The 13,816-nt window shown below is 47.9% G+C and overlaps 1 protein-coding gene across 1 annotated transcript in view; it reads right to left on the reverse strand.

The window, feature by feature from the left end:
- Positions 1–13,816, reverse strand: part of tmeff1a (transmembrane protein with EGF-like and two follistatin-like domains 1a) — a 67,372-nt gene that overhangs the window by 28,651 nt on the left and 24,905 nt on the right. Inside the window, exons 2-4 of the mRNA XM_019257775.2 lie at positions 10,188–10,297; positions 5,115–5,244; positions 577–606 (exon numbers count right to left, since the gene is read on the reverse strand). Coding sequence (XP_019113320.1) covers positions 577–606; positions 5,115–5,244; positions 10,188–10,297 — 270 coding nt within the window. The remainder of the gene's footprint in view (positions 1–576; positions 607–5,114; positions 5,245–10,187; positions 10,298–13,816) is intronic.

The raw sequence follows: 13,816 nt of genomic DNA on the forward strand, positions 1-13,816 counted from the left end.
ACAGAACCTCTGAACCAGCAGTGTCCAGTCTAACAGTGAACACAGCAGCCCTCCGAGGTGGTTGTACAGGTGGATGTAGCTTCAGGTGTGTCCATGTTTGCAGAGTAAAAGACAAACAAAGCAGAGCGCTGACTTCAGTCCATTAATGATTCATCTGTTTGGCTCAGGCTGCAGGGGATTCACCAGCTCCTCCACATGCACATGGTGGAGATACCGCCTCTCTCCGGGGACCCCGTCCAATTAAACCCCCCCAGCAGCCATATTAAACTGCAAACTCTGCCGGTCGGCGCTCACAGATGGTCGCAAAATGTCTCTGTTGTCAGATTTGGCAGCGGCGAGGCTGCTTCAGACTCCAAAGACAGAAAATATCAATCCATTCATCAGGGAGGGAGAAAACCTCCACACAACCTTTATTAGAGGGCGTACTGTTCAGGCCTCATGCAGACATGTTGACACATCAGCACTGATGAGTTTCTTCACAATACAAACATGAAGCTGTTTGACTTACACTCGTAGCACAAAGGAAGCAGGAAATTAAATCTTTAAATAGACCAAAGAAGAAGAAGAAGTACTCACCGTCTCCGTCTCCCGAGCCGGATCCGGGATCTGTAACGACACGAGACACCGTCAGTTAACTCTTCACGAGCTGTTACTGAACACGTAATAACACTTGACTTTTCATCTTCCTCATATTTGTACTTCATGTTTGTTTTGCACCAATGAAAACTTGTTGAGGTAAGACGCACAAAAACAGAGAGTCAGGAAATGATGCATGAAGGTGGTCAGTCGTTCAGTGCTGCAGGTAAACATGGAAAAAGAGACTGTGCTCAGATTAAATCAGGTTCCCCCTAACAAATCCCTGCAGAGATGTAGAGCAGTGTAAGGAAGGAAGGAAGGAAAGATGAAAGAAAGGTAAGTGGGCCGGTGTAGAGAAAGTTAAATAAGGAGAGGTGGAAGGACAGGAAAGGAAGTAACTGAGGTAGGGAAGAAGAGGCAGCGAGAGAAAAGGTAGCTGGGCGGCTTGAAGGGTTTCCAGGAGGAAGAAAATAAGGAAAGAAGAAAGTAGGTAGAAAGGAAGGAGAGAAGATAGGAGTGTAGGAAGGAAGAAAGGAAGGGAGGAAAGAAGTGTCCAGGTGGAAATGAAGTAAAGCAAGAAGAGGTTAGGAAGAAAATAAGGAAGATAGAAAGGTAGCTGAAGGAAGGAAGTGTGTGGGTAGAAGAGAGGGAGAGTGGATGAACTGAGGAGGAAAGGAAACAAGCAAGTTAGAGAGGAAGGAAGGTGGAAGAGAGTAAGGACTGCTATATGTAGGAAGGTAAGAAGGAAGGAGGACAAAAGAAAAGTGGGGAGGTGGAAGGAAGGATGGAAGGATGGAGGATAGGATGGAGGAAGGGAGGCAGCGAGAGAGAGAGCGGCGTGATTGGCTTGTTTGTTTGAAACGTCAGGCGTCTGCAGGTCTGCTGTGCTTTAGATACATGAAATAAAACATGACTAACGTTTCAGGTTTTGTGTTCAGGTTGAAATACATGCACGTGTGATGGAGGATCTCTGAACGCCGCCCCGGAGGTCCCGGCGCTCCGCGGCTCCATCAGGAAATGGACTCTGACAGTATAAATCTTGGCGCGGCAACCTTGAATTAAGAAATGGACGCCGTGTTTTGGAGTTTTCTGGCACGCCGCTGCTGCATTAAGAAATGGACACCGGCTGCTTTGTTCAATTAAATTTCACCTTTAGCTGCTGCACTTCTTCACAAAGTCATGATGAGATGGTTTCTCATGGAAAAGGAGGCAGAAATGGCCGGAGAGAGAGAGAGAGAGAGAGCGGGCGGGCGGAGATATTAATGATTCTGTCAGCGTGTTATTGAGCGAACACTAAGAGTTTGTTTCAGACTGCAGGTGGAACTCGGCTTTAACCTCTTAAGGATAAAAAACTGTGCCTGCGCGTGGATAATGTTCATTCACTAATGAGAAAATCGTTCAAGTTTAATGTTCAAGTGCAAAGACTGAAACTCTCCTTTATCTCTGAACACGAGCAGCTGAAACATCCTCGACGCTACGTGACGGCGGACGGAGTGATGGAGCGATGAGAATCCGAGAAATCACAAATATCTAAAATATTTAGATTAAAATTCAAAAACAGAAAAGTCAGGACGAGTAGAAGAGGGTGTAGGAAAATAGGAAGGTGGAAGGAAAGGAAGAAAGGTAGCTAGGAAAGAGAGGTAGGAAGGCTGCTAGGAAGAAAGGAAGGGAGGAAGGAAGTGTCCAGGTGGAAACAAAGTAAAGAAGGAGGTAGGAAGAAAATAAGGAAGGAAGAAAGGTGGAGGTCAGTGTGTGGGTAGAAGAGAGGGAGAGTGGATAAACTGAAGAGGAAAGGAAACAAGGAAGCTAGAGAGGTGCTGAGAATATTAAGGAAGGAAGGAAGGAAGGAAGGAAGGTAGCTGTGAAGGTTCAAGGGTTTCCAGGAGTCTTGAAAAGTTTCCAGGTGCTTTAAATTCATGGAGCTGATAAAAACGAGCTGATCTGAAGAAAGTGTGATCGAGAAACTTTAATATCTTCTGTTTGTGTTTCTGTCAGATCATCGACGCAGACGAACAACGATCCTGATAAAATATGTGAGCGGCAACCTGCAGCACTGGACTAAGACTGTCTAAAACCTGGACGTAGTCTCTGAGACGTCCCCGCAGACTGTCTAAAACCTGGACGTAGTCTCTGAGACGTCCCCGCAGACTGTCTAAAACCTGGACGTAGTCTCTGAGACGTCCCCGCAGACTGTCTAAAACCTGGACGTAGTCTCTGTGACGTCCCCGCAGACTGTCTAAAACCTGGACGTAGTCTCTGTGACGTCCCCGCAGACTGTCTAAAACCTGGACGTAGTCTCCGTGACGTCCCCGCAGACTGTCTAAAACCTGGACGTAGTCTCCGTGACGTCCCCGCAGACTGTCTAAAACCTGGACATAGTCTCTGGGTGTTAGATCTGCTGGTGATGTCAAAAGTCAACAACAGGACTTATAAAGACTGATAAGTTCTGAGGCGAGCGTCGACATTCAGACCTTCATCTCTGCAGCTGAACCCACCTGCCCTGGGATCAGACCCCAGCAGGAGTCTCTCCTTCCTGCCTCCCGTCACCTCGCCGGCTGAAAGGAGCCAGTTCGCTGCATTTCCTCCTGCTCGGGGAAATAAACTGAGCCGAGTATTCGCACCGTTGGCTCGGCTCTCGGCCGCCGAGCGCTTCAATTACAGGAAGCATAAATCTCGGAGAGAGGAAATTGCAGAAGGACAGGAGGGAGGTGAGGGAAGTGGAGGGCATATCGCAGCGCCGGATCCCCGGTGTAACGGGTAATAAGAGCAGAGCGCCGGGCGGAGCCTCCTGGGAAATCAGGCCACTGCCCCTGCAGATGGAGTTGACCGCCGCCAACACCACCGCCGCTGCTTCTGCGGTGTTACTATAAGTTTCCCCGACACGTTTCTCAAGAGTGGGATGAGAACATAAACCCTGCAGAGACTATGAGAGTGCTTTGTTTGAGCCGCAGCATGGCTCTGATGTATGGCTGCTGTGAAGAGAGGAACCACCACACCACCTCCAGCATCAGTACCAGTACCAGCATCAGCTCCAGTATCAGCACCAGCATCAGCACCAGCATCAGCACCAGTATCAGCACCAGTATCACTTGGTGCCAGATGGTTCAAGTTTGTTTAAGATGAAAAGAAAGTTTTGTGAAATGATCTGCAGCATTTTTCTGTCACTTGTAATTGTCCTGATGCAGCGACTCCGTCTGTTTGTGGCTCATAACCAGCAACAGAAAAACATTTTCAGCTTTACAACATTTGACACCATCAGTGAGAGCACACATGCAGCCAGACTGCATCTGTCCACCACCAAAAACTGCAGAAGTCAGTCTAAGGTTTTAGACAGTCTGCGGGGACGTCACGGAGACTACGTCCAGGTTTCAGACAGTCTGCGGGGACGTCACAGAGACTACGTCCAGGTTTTACGTCCAGGTTTTGGACGTCACGGAGACTATGTCCAGGTTTTAGACAGTCTGCGGGGACGTCACAGAGACTACGTCCAGGTTTTAGACAGTCTGCGGGGACGTCACGGAGACTACGTCCAGGTTTTAGACACTCTGCGGGGACGTCACGGAGACTACGTCCAGGTTTTGGACGTCACGGAGACTATGTCCAGGTTTTAGACAGTCTGCGGGGACGTCACAGAGACTACGTCCAGGTTTTAGACAGTCTGCGGGGACGTCACAGAGACTACGTCCAGGTTTTAGACAGTCTGCGGGGACGTCACGGAGACTACGTCCAGGTTTTGGACGTCACGGAGACTATGTCCAGGTTTTAGACAGTCTGCAGGGATGTCTCAGAGACTACGTCCAGGTTTTAGACAGTCTGTGGGGACGTCTGTGATTTATCAAGCTCTCTGTCCCTCCTCAAACCTCTGTCGGGCCCTGGAAGGTCCCGTGGACTCTGTTTGGGAACCGCTCAGCTTCGGGAGGATTTTAACGACTAATCCACGGCTTCTAATTAAAATTGATCCGTGGTTGATTAACCGGGTCGTTCTTTGAAATCAGTCTGACTGATGACGTTCTCTCGGGGCCTGGAAAGGAAAAATCGAGGACGAGTTCAGTCAATTAAAAATCTAACTACAGTGAACCTAAACGCTGCAGCACGGACGGCTCCGAGAGCTTAATTAAAAATATTAGCGAGGCACTTATAGGCACATTATAGAACGATCAGCTGATCTCGTCCTAACATCAGGCTGTCTGCTCACTTATTTAAATGATCTCTACTGGCTCACTGCACAGGGGGGTGTGGTCGTTGTCACACCTTATTTTCACCTGTGTGGACAGGTTCGTCCAGGTGCAGAGTGCATGTAGGTTCATGTTTTTTAATGCAATCATCTGAATGATGTTACAACATGACCGGTGAATTGTCTCCGTCACAGACAGACTCGTGTCCTCACAGACATTTCCACTGGTCGATTTCAATAAAAACAGAGTACTAATTCACCCCACACACACACACACACACACACACACACCATCAATCAATCAATCAGTGTTATTCAGTTTCCATTGCGTGTTGTGACCCAGTATATTTCCTGGCAGACTCACCGGCAGAGCAGGGTCCGTCCGACACCCGGGAGATGAGCCTCTGCTGTTTGCAGGACGCCTGGCGCCTGTAGCACTCGTTCTGGTAGGTGTCTCCGTTGGAGCCGCACACGGGGACGTAATGTTTGTGGCACTGGAAATCAAACACAATCAAACCGTTAATTAAACCTCAGTGTGACCGGCTGACAGAAGCTGCCGAGGTTTCATTCAGGTTCTCACAGGTCGGATGAAAGTCGGAGCTCACTCGAGGATGTCGTGTCCTCTGATGATGGACGGATGGACGGAGGTCGTGTCGTGTCACGGGTTCAGGTTTGATGTCAGGCCTGAGGCCTGAATACGTTATGATATGGTGTGCTGTTTATTCTTTGTTGCTGGGCGGTTTGGTGAGGTGATTAACACACCTGGAAATAGCTTATACTCTAATCACTGTCCATTTTTACACAGCGGCGTGCCGGACCTGACCTGAGCCCACAGAGAGGCTTCATTATCTGGACTGTAAATATAACGAGGAAACGGGGGCAGCGAGGTATGCTGCACTGTATTTACAGTTCATTAAGTTATGAGGAAATCAGGAACGCCACGATGGACCTGCTGAAAGTCACTTCAATGTTGAGTTTGCATCGTTAATGTTCGGAGACTACGTCCAGGTTTTAGACAGTCTGCGGGGACGTCACAGAGACTACGTCCAGGTTTCAGACAGAAGTCGGCTGACAGGTCTGGTTTCAGTAATCAGACTTCATTTAGCTGAGACAGGACTGCGTTTGGACAGAAGGGTCAGAGGTCAAGGACACATCAGCAGGATCTGTCCTCCTGTCTTTAGAAAAGGAAGAGGAAGGATGAGGAGTTTCACTCATCGTGCATGAAGGACTCTGCTGTCAGAAAACAGACTGCAGCTGCCAAGGACACGTATCAATGTTCAGCAATCCATATTCTATTAACTCACAGCCATCAATCATTTAGCAGGAATCCCCTGCAGAGCTGAACTCTGTGACCTCTGAACACACTGCACCAACACAGCCAGGGGAGGGAAGTAACTAAGTACATTTACTCAAGTACTGTACTTTGAGGAACTTTACTTTAAAGTCTCCATGAAACAGGAAGCTGAGTCCTTCTGCCCATCGTTTAAATTGAAGCTCGCACTATAAGCTCGTAAACACGGCACCTGAGAGCGTCTACATCTTTGTAACCATCAGTTCAAACTCACAACTTCTGGATCTAAAAGAGGATCAGTAGCAAGATCGTTGACCACGGGACCGCAAATACCTCGGTGGACATCTGGAGCACTGACCTCTAGACCATCTGAACCAAAAGGACATGGAGACGTGGTTTTCCTTCTACATGATGAGACAAACAAAGTGAAGGACAGAAATGTTCTTCAGCAGCTCCATCAGGACTGATGGAGGAGAATCTTCAGCATGATTCCTCCATCAGTCTGATCCTGGTTCTTCTAATTCATCAGTACTGAAGATGGTCCAGTGGGGAAGGACGCCGACCGCCAACGTAGAGTCGGGGGAATAAACCTCGGCTCAGTTCAGGGTCTCATCAGCAGATTTAGATCACCTGTGAGTGCTGCCTTTAACGGGCTTTGAACTCACAACTTTTGGATCTAAAATGGGTTTAATGGCAAGAAATTCAACCACTGCACCACTGAAGACGTGTGAAGAGGAGGAGTCCTGACTACTAGACCATCTGGTCCAAAAGGACATGGACACTGACAACTCTACCAGGTGATGCCAGGTTTGGCTCCTGGCATCCTGGGGATGATTCATAGGAGGATAAAGCTAAATGTTCATCGGGAGACTGGGATCTCACCGCCCAGATGGATGCATCACGGGTCTCGGGTTCTTGCTTGTCTCACATGCCCTTCTTGAACCTTCACACATGTCAACAATCTGCTCTGAGCGGGGTTTGAACCCACAACTTCTGGATCTAAAAGAATCTCAGAGGCAAGCTCTTAAACCACTGGACCACAACCACCTGCTGACTTTCTCCTTCCTAGTCGGAGCTTGTTTTGGGCAATACCGCCCCCAAACGAGCAGCTGTTGTGACTGCATGATGTTGTCCAGGTGGTTTGGTCCGCAGTGTGAAACCAAATGAAGGTGTGACATTTTTCCACATTCCCCGCCCAATCAAATCCCTGGACTATCCTGGTGTGAAAGCAACATAACAGCACCTGTGAACGTCTGCATCATTTCTACAGAGTGCTGTTAGCGGGTTTGAACCCACAACTTGGGAATCTAAAAGGGGTTCAATGGCAAAACTTTAAACCACTTGACCACTGAACATGACAAGAAGTAACCAGGAGCACTGACCTCTAGACCATCTGAACCAAAAGGACATGGAGACGTGGTTTTCCTTCTACATGATGAGACAAACAAAGTGAAGAACAGAAATGTTCTTCAGCAGCTCCATCAGGACTGATGGAGGAGAATCTTCAGCATGATTCCTCCCCTCAATCTGACCCTGGTTCTTCTTCTTCATCAGTACTGAAGATGGTCCAGTGGGGAAGGACGCCGCCCGTCAACGCAGCGACATGGGATCAAACCTCGGCTCCGGCAACCTGAGGTATGCAAAAACTCAAACACAAAACTAAAACTTAAAAACCAAACTAAAACCAAACAAAAACTCAAGGATCAAACTGAAACTCTAAAACCAAACAAACTCAAAAACCGAACAAAAACTTCAAACCCGTCCGTTGCGTGCATTTCTCGTCGTGAATTTCCGTGGAATTTCTCCGACTTCAACACAGCTGACCAACGAGGGAACGAAAAACAGGTGAGTCAAAGGTAAGTGAAGCTACTTTCTTATTTAATAGACAAGAAACAAAACTTGATTTCTTTAACATGATTCATCGTCTTTGTCATTATATGATGAGCAGAACCTCTGAACCAGCAGTGTCCAGTCTAACAGTGAACACAGCGACAGAACCTCTGAACCGGCAGTGTCCAGTCTAACAGCGAACACAACGACAGAACCTCTGAACCGGCAGTGTCCAGTCTGGCAGAGGCTGTGCACGACCCAGTGGACTGTCACTCGGGGCAGCAACTTGCTCCCAACGTTCGTTCAACCTCCAAAAAAACTTCTGTTGTACTTTAAGTGTCATTGTAATTGATGATTGTGTAATATGAACAAAAAAAACTGTCATCCTGTTACAACCCCAACATGACACACACACACACACACACACACACACACACACTCTGTTGTCATCACAGTCACATTAGAAAGAAATATGGCAGCTTTCTAACGTCACAAACTGTGATCAGAGCGTGGAGTTAATGAGAGAGAGACTCATTTGGACTGAACCAGAACCTCGGGAAGAATCGGGTTCAGGTGGCAGCAGCTTTTCTGTTTCCGTGTAGAGAACATCACACACCTGCAGAGAAAACTAGAAATTCTGATGATTCAAGCTATTTTTAGCACTATGAAAGTTAAAGCGGCTGCAAACTGCTGACTTATACTCCTGCACTGAGGAGCTACTTCAGCTCTCAGGAAAACAGCCGCCATTATTATCAGGTGTTTTTTTTCAACAGCAAATATCGCCCGAGTGCATCAATTAGCAGCTTCAGATTCAGCCTAAAAATAAAAGTCACTTTCTGAAGTGGAGCCTTCGTTTGACGTTCACGGTCCATGTCCAGGCCGAGCGAGCCGCGGTAAATAAAACATGAAATGTTTTATTACTTTCATCAGCTGGGTCACGTCTTTATGTCTCCATGTGTCTCCTGTGTCTGCTTGTAACACTGTATTTTGTAGTCGTTTAGATATTTGGTCGTCGTTCTGTCATTTTACGAGTTTTCATGTGACTGCTGCGAGCAGCTTGGATCATTTTCACTCACGTACGCAGAGAAATGCTGCAGTGTAGAGACCAGCTGTCTGAAAGTAGAGCAGCGCCGCAACACCAACAGCCCGAGGTGACAAAACGAGAGCTGCGTTTCCGACGCAGGAACTTCCCCCAGGGACGAGGAACCTCTGAAGGAACTCAGCTGGTTTCTACCGTAGGGGACAATGGTCTGAATTTAGTTGCATGGATGTTTCTCTACCCTACAAAAGTCCAAACGTACGGGAAGAGAGTTACATAAGACACATGGATCAACAATCTGACTGATCTTTAGGAGTCTCCAGATCATGCAGGAATCTTTGAGTTCCTTGGACTGAAGGTTCAGGGTTCTTTGTCATGCAAACATGAGTGGAGTTGGTGTGATCCTGATAATCGTCTCAGGACGTCTCTCCAAGCTCCAGCTTTGTACTGATTAACCTCGAGACGTGAGACTGAGCTGAAGCAGTCGTAGATGTTTGCCATCAGGCTGCTTTGGGCTCCACCGAGGACTCGCTCAGCCTTTTAAGCTTATTTACTGCGAGCTCAAGTAATAATTAAAGGAGACGCAGGTCTTAACATTTTGATCAACTCAGAGCTTATTAATGAATAAAATCTCATTGCTCTCTTTGCTGTGTGAATCTGAATGTTCGAGGAGCTGCCTGTCCTCCGTCTGTCTCCTCCTCGTGTCCTTCATGTGATGATGGGAGTTACCTCCTCTAGCTGTTGTTTCTGTATTCGGCTGCAGACTCCTCCGTGCTGCGTCTGGCTCGCCTCCTCTGATCGTGTCCTGTTTGTGTGGACTCCAATGATAAATGCATTTTGCTTTCAGATCACAGAGCGTGACGGCTGCTTTCAAACGCTGTCTGTGTGTCTTGTTGTTGCAGCTCGTGGTGATTTCGATGCCCTTCACGCCGTGTCGTGTTGTTTGGCCAAATGTGCAACAAACTGGCTGATTGGAGAGTAATCACATTTTGTTTCATATCAGAGGAACCAACAGCAGCATCGTCCTGACGTCTGAAGGGACAAACACTGTTTGTCTGCTTCCACAGCCGAAGCAGTGAGAAGCTCAGCTGTGACACACAATCCTGAACTTCTCATTTCAAGCTTATTAAAGTCCCCAAGAAACCGGAAACAGAGTTTGGATCTGTCGGGACTTCACGTGTGTGTTACAGTCCCACGGCTGCATTGAAGCGAGCGCTATGAGCTGAAGTCAGACTGTAAATATCTATATATAAAAACAGAATTTCATCTTCTCCTACCTGGAACTGGCAGACACATTTGAGCTGAGCGCCGTCGTCTCTGCAGACGCCTCCGAATCGACAGGTGGAGTCATCACAAACCCTCAGGTCGCTCTTCTTCTCCGACAGATCTGCAAACAAGGCGAGAAGGGTTAAATAAAGAGACAGACGGCGAGTGGGCGGATCGCTAAGGTGAAGCACACCTCCACCGCTGAGCACCGACAGTAAACTCAGACCACACGTTCACTCGGAATAAAACCCCCGGACAGGTTTATGAGATTATGAACAATAAAGGCAGACAGAGAGCAGAGCTGCAGGGAAATATGGCAAAGCACCACAGAGGAGATGAGCAGCAGCACACACCTGAGGAACAGGTGAGGAAATAACAGGTCGACTCACGCAACACATCTGTGACGTGTTTTTATCACATCTGGACCGGACGCTGTCGGATTCAATGTCAGAGGAAACTCTGTGATTTACAGAGTTTATGATGGACAGTGAAGTAAACTGCTGACAGCTGTAGCTGCTGTTAGATCAGTTAGATCAGGGTACCCGTCGCTCTGAGCTCACCGCCAAGCTGACGAACTGAGTGTTTGTACCAACAGGCGTTATGGACGACCAGGAAGAAGAAGAGGAGGTAACCAGGCTCAGCAGCTTCTATGGACATGATGGCAGAGGAGAAGAGAGTGAAGAGGACGCTGACGGAGGAAGCTAAGAAGAGAAAAGGAGAGAGTGAGCGAGCAAGAAGCCGCCGGACAAGAGTAAATGTGGGACTGACTTTTAGTGGTTGGTGAGAGCTTGGTGAAATAAAAGGCTGAAAGACAGACGCCGAGCTGGGCTGACTGCTGCTGGACTAGGCAGTGATATCAGCTGCTGATGATTGATCATCAGTAATGTAATCAGGACAAATACTCGAGTACAGCTGGACATAGTTACCTCAGTGGGATTACACTCTGACACTGGAGACAACAGATCACGACAGACTGATTTATACGAGCTGTAACTATAGAGAAATACTAACGTGACTGCTCAGCTCATAAAATGTCATGATGTGACTTAACGTTGATTTGAAAAGAAAAACCTCACAGAGCATTTTCTTATCTGGAGATCTGAGGACACACACACACACACACGCACGCATGCACACACACACACACACACACACACAGTCATGTCTTGTCTGATAATAACAGGCCACCACAACTCAGCAATGTGCAGCCAACTTAAATTATCCACGTTCTTTGAGATAAAAGCCACAGATTGTGTGTGTGTGTGTGTGTGTGTGTGTGTGTGTGTGTGTGTTGGTATAGGTTTCACACACAGCTCGGTGGGCTTTGAAGCTCTGTGTAATGGCCTGTTATTACTATCTGCGGCCCTCCCCTGCTCCTAAAAATGTCCGCCGCTGGCCGCAGAGACCCTGAGGCTGTGCAGCTGACACGGAGACGTGAAGCTCGAGCTGCAGACGTCGAGGACGGAGCAGCACAACCAACCGAAGAAGTCCTTAAACTCCTCTCCTCCTCCTCAGAGTTTGAATTATTGATGCATTAAAAGGTTTGAAATGAAAATCCTCCGGCGTGGAGGTTCGTCCACAGAAGGCTGAACCCTCGGCTGGATTCGGACGAACTGAACATGTTTTTTTTTTTTTAAATCTCTGAGCTCAGTTTTCAACATCTGAACCAAAGTGAAGTTATAAATAACTGAAGCTCAGAGATCCAGCTGAGAGCTGCGATCACGTGTCTGAAGAAACATCTGAACGTCTGCAGAGGAGCAGAAGATGAAACGTTCAGACGTCCAAATGCTGAAGGTCATAACTCACGTCTATGAACGTGATCAGCTTCAATTATTGATCTGACACAGATGAAAGCTGAACTCAGACATTCCTCAGCTCTTCTCTGGGCGAGCGCAGACAGCAGCACATCGATCAGACACGTTAAAGAACTAACGATAATTAGCTCGACGTCTTCATCAGCACGAAGGACGTCAGCGTCAGCAGAGACAATCTGCAGGACGATGTCGGCCAACACGAAGGTTAGCACAAACGTTCACCATACTTTTACCACTGATGATGACAGGAAGTAAAAAGCCGAGTCAGACTATAAACAAACTTCTGACTGAAGAGTCTTTAAGACTTCAAATCGTCATCAGAGCTTCACAAATCTGTAAACCCAGAAACTGGATTCACTGATGGAAATCTATTCACCACCAAGCAGCTCACTGCCACAAGCTGCAGTTCCTCTAACGTCCACCTGAGGCTGGCTCCAGAAGTGAGTCAGTCTCCATAAGTCCCCATGTCCAAATGTCCAACTTCACAGCAGAAATAAACATGTTTACAGCCTGGTACAAAAAACAGTTTTGGTCTCTGTAGCTAATTTCCCCGTTCATGACAACTGTACTGAGGGTGAATTTATATACAACTCACCTGTTCACATTATATTAAGGCTTAAAGTTATGCAGGGTTAAGAGCGTGGACGCTTTGATTGACAGGTGGGTGTGGTCACAGGTGGGTGTGGTCACAGGTGGGTGTGGTCACAGGTTTATTCAGGTTTGTTAACACATGGAGCAGTTTTCATTCTCGAACTTGGAAGGTCACAAATTTGATCTGCTCATGAAGACGGCGTGATGACGTCGAGATCGAGATGAGTCTGTAAACTGACCCAAAGCAGCCGCAAACAGCAGCCACGAGTCGACGTCCAAAAAATGATTGTGAAAGTGAAAATCACAGAATCCATGCGAGTTAAAGAAGCGTTCAGCAGTCGGGTCTGCAGACCGGCTGCAGGTCGTTCACGGCTAATTAAGTCCAACCAGCAGCCACATCCATCAGCAGCTCGGAGCCTGGAGGCCAACCAACACACTGCTGTGTGTGTGTGTGTGTGTGTGTGTGTGTGTGTGTGTGTGTGTGTGTGTGTGTGTGAGACACAGACTGTGTTTCCTGTTGCAGGTTTCAGGAAGCCAAACTTTTAATACCTGGACAATTTGGGATTATGCTGAACAACAAACAGGCGACAAACACAAATGCAAATGAAAGATGAATGTGTGTTTCTGGTCTGAAATGTGTGTGTGTGTGTGTGTGTGTGTGTGTGTGTCCACGCTGTGTTATCTGCTGATGTATTTCTGCGTGTGTTTGTAGTCGACCTCGGCCGTGGTGCGTTCAGGTTCTTCGCCCTCATACATTTTACAACAGAAACAGGGATTTGAAATGCACATAATTCCCTCTTTTGGATCGGAGCAGAACTAAAGGAGCTGACGGAGCGTGGCAGCAGCAGCCGCCCGGAGGCACATCCACCTCCTAAATCCCCCGAGCTCGGCCCGGTCGTCATGGCCACCCAGCCGCCACCGCCACCACCACCACGGCGCCCCCTTCACCCTCCCTCTGGCTCGTTATCACCCCCCTCCTCCACCTCCACTGCAGCCCTGACTGAGGAGAGAAGGACGTCAATACCTCATCCTCTGTCTGCGGCTCGGAGGCCTTCAGCTCGCTCCACATCCTTTAACCCTTTCACTGCTGCAGCACACACACAGCTCATGTTTCACGAGATCTGCTGCATTCATTCAGGTCAGCATTACACACGATGGAGAGCACAAACAAAGTCAGTCAGTAACAACAAAGCAGGTTTCAGCATCCACTTTGTGGCTCAGTGGCTCCTACACTA

The sequence above is a fragment of the Larimichthys crocea genome, chromosome II (assembly GCF_000972845.2).
Source record: "Larimichthys crocea isolate SSNF chromosome II, L_crocea_2.0, whole genome shotgun sequence".
NCBI classification, from domain to species: Eukaryota; Metazoa; Chordata; class Actinopteri; family Sciaenidae; genus Larimichthys; species Larimichthys crocea.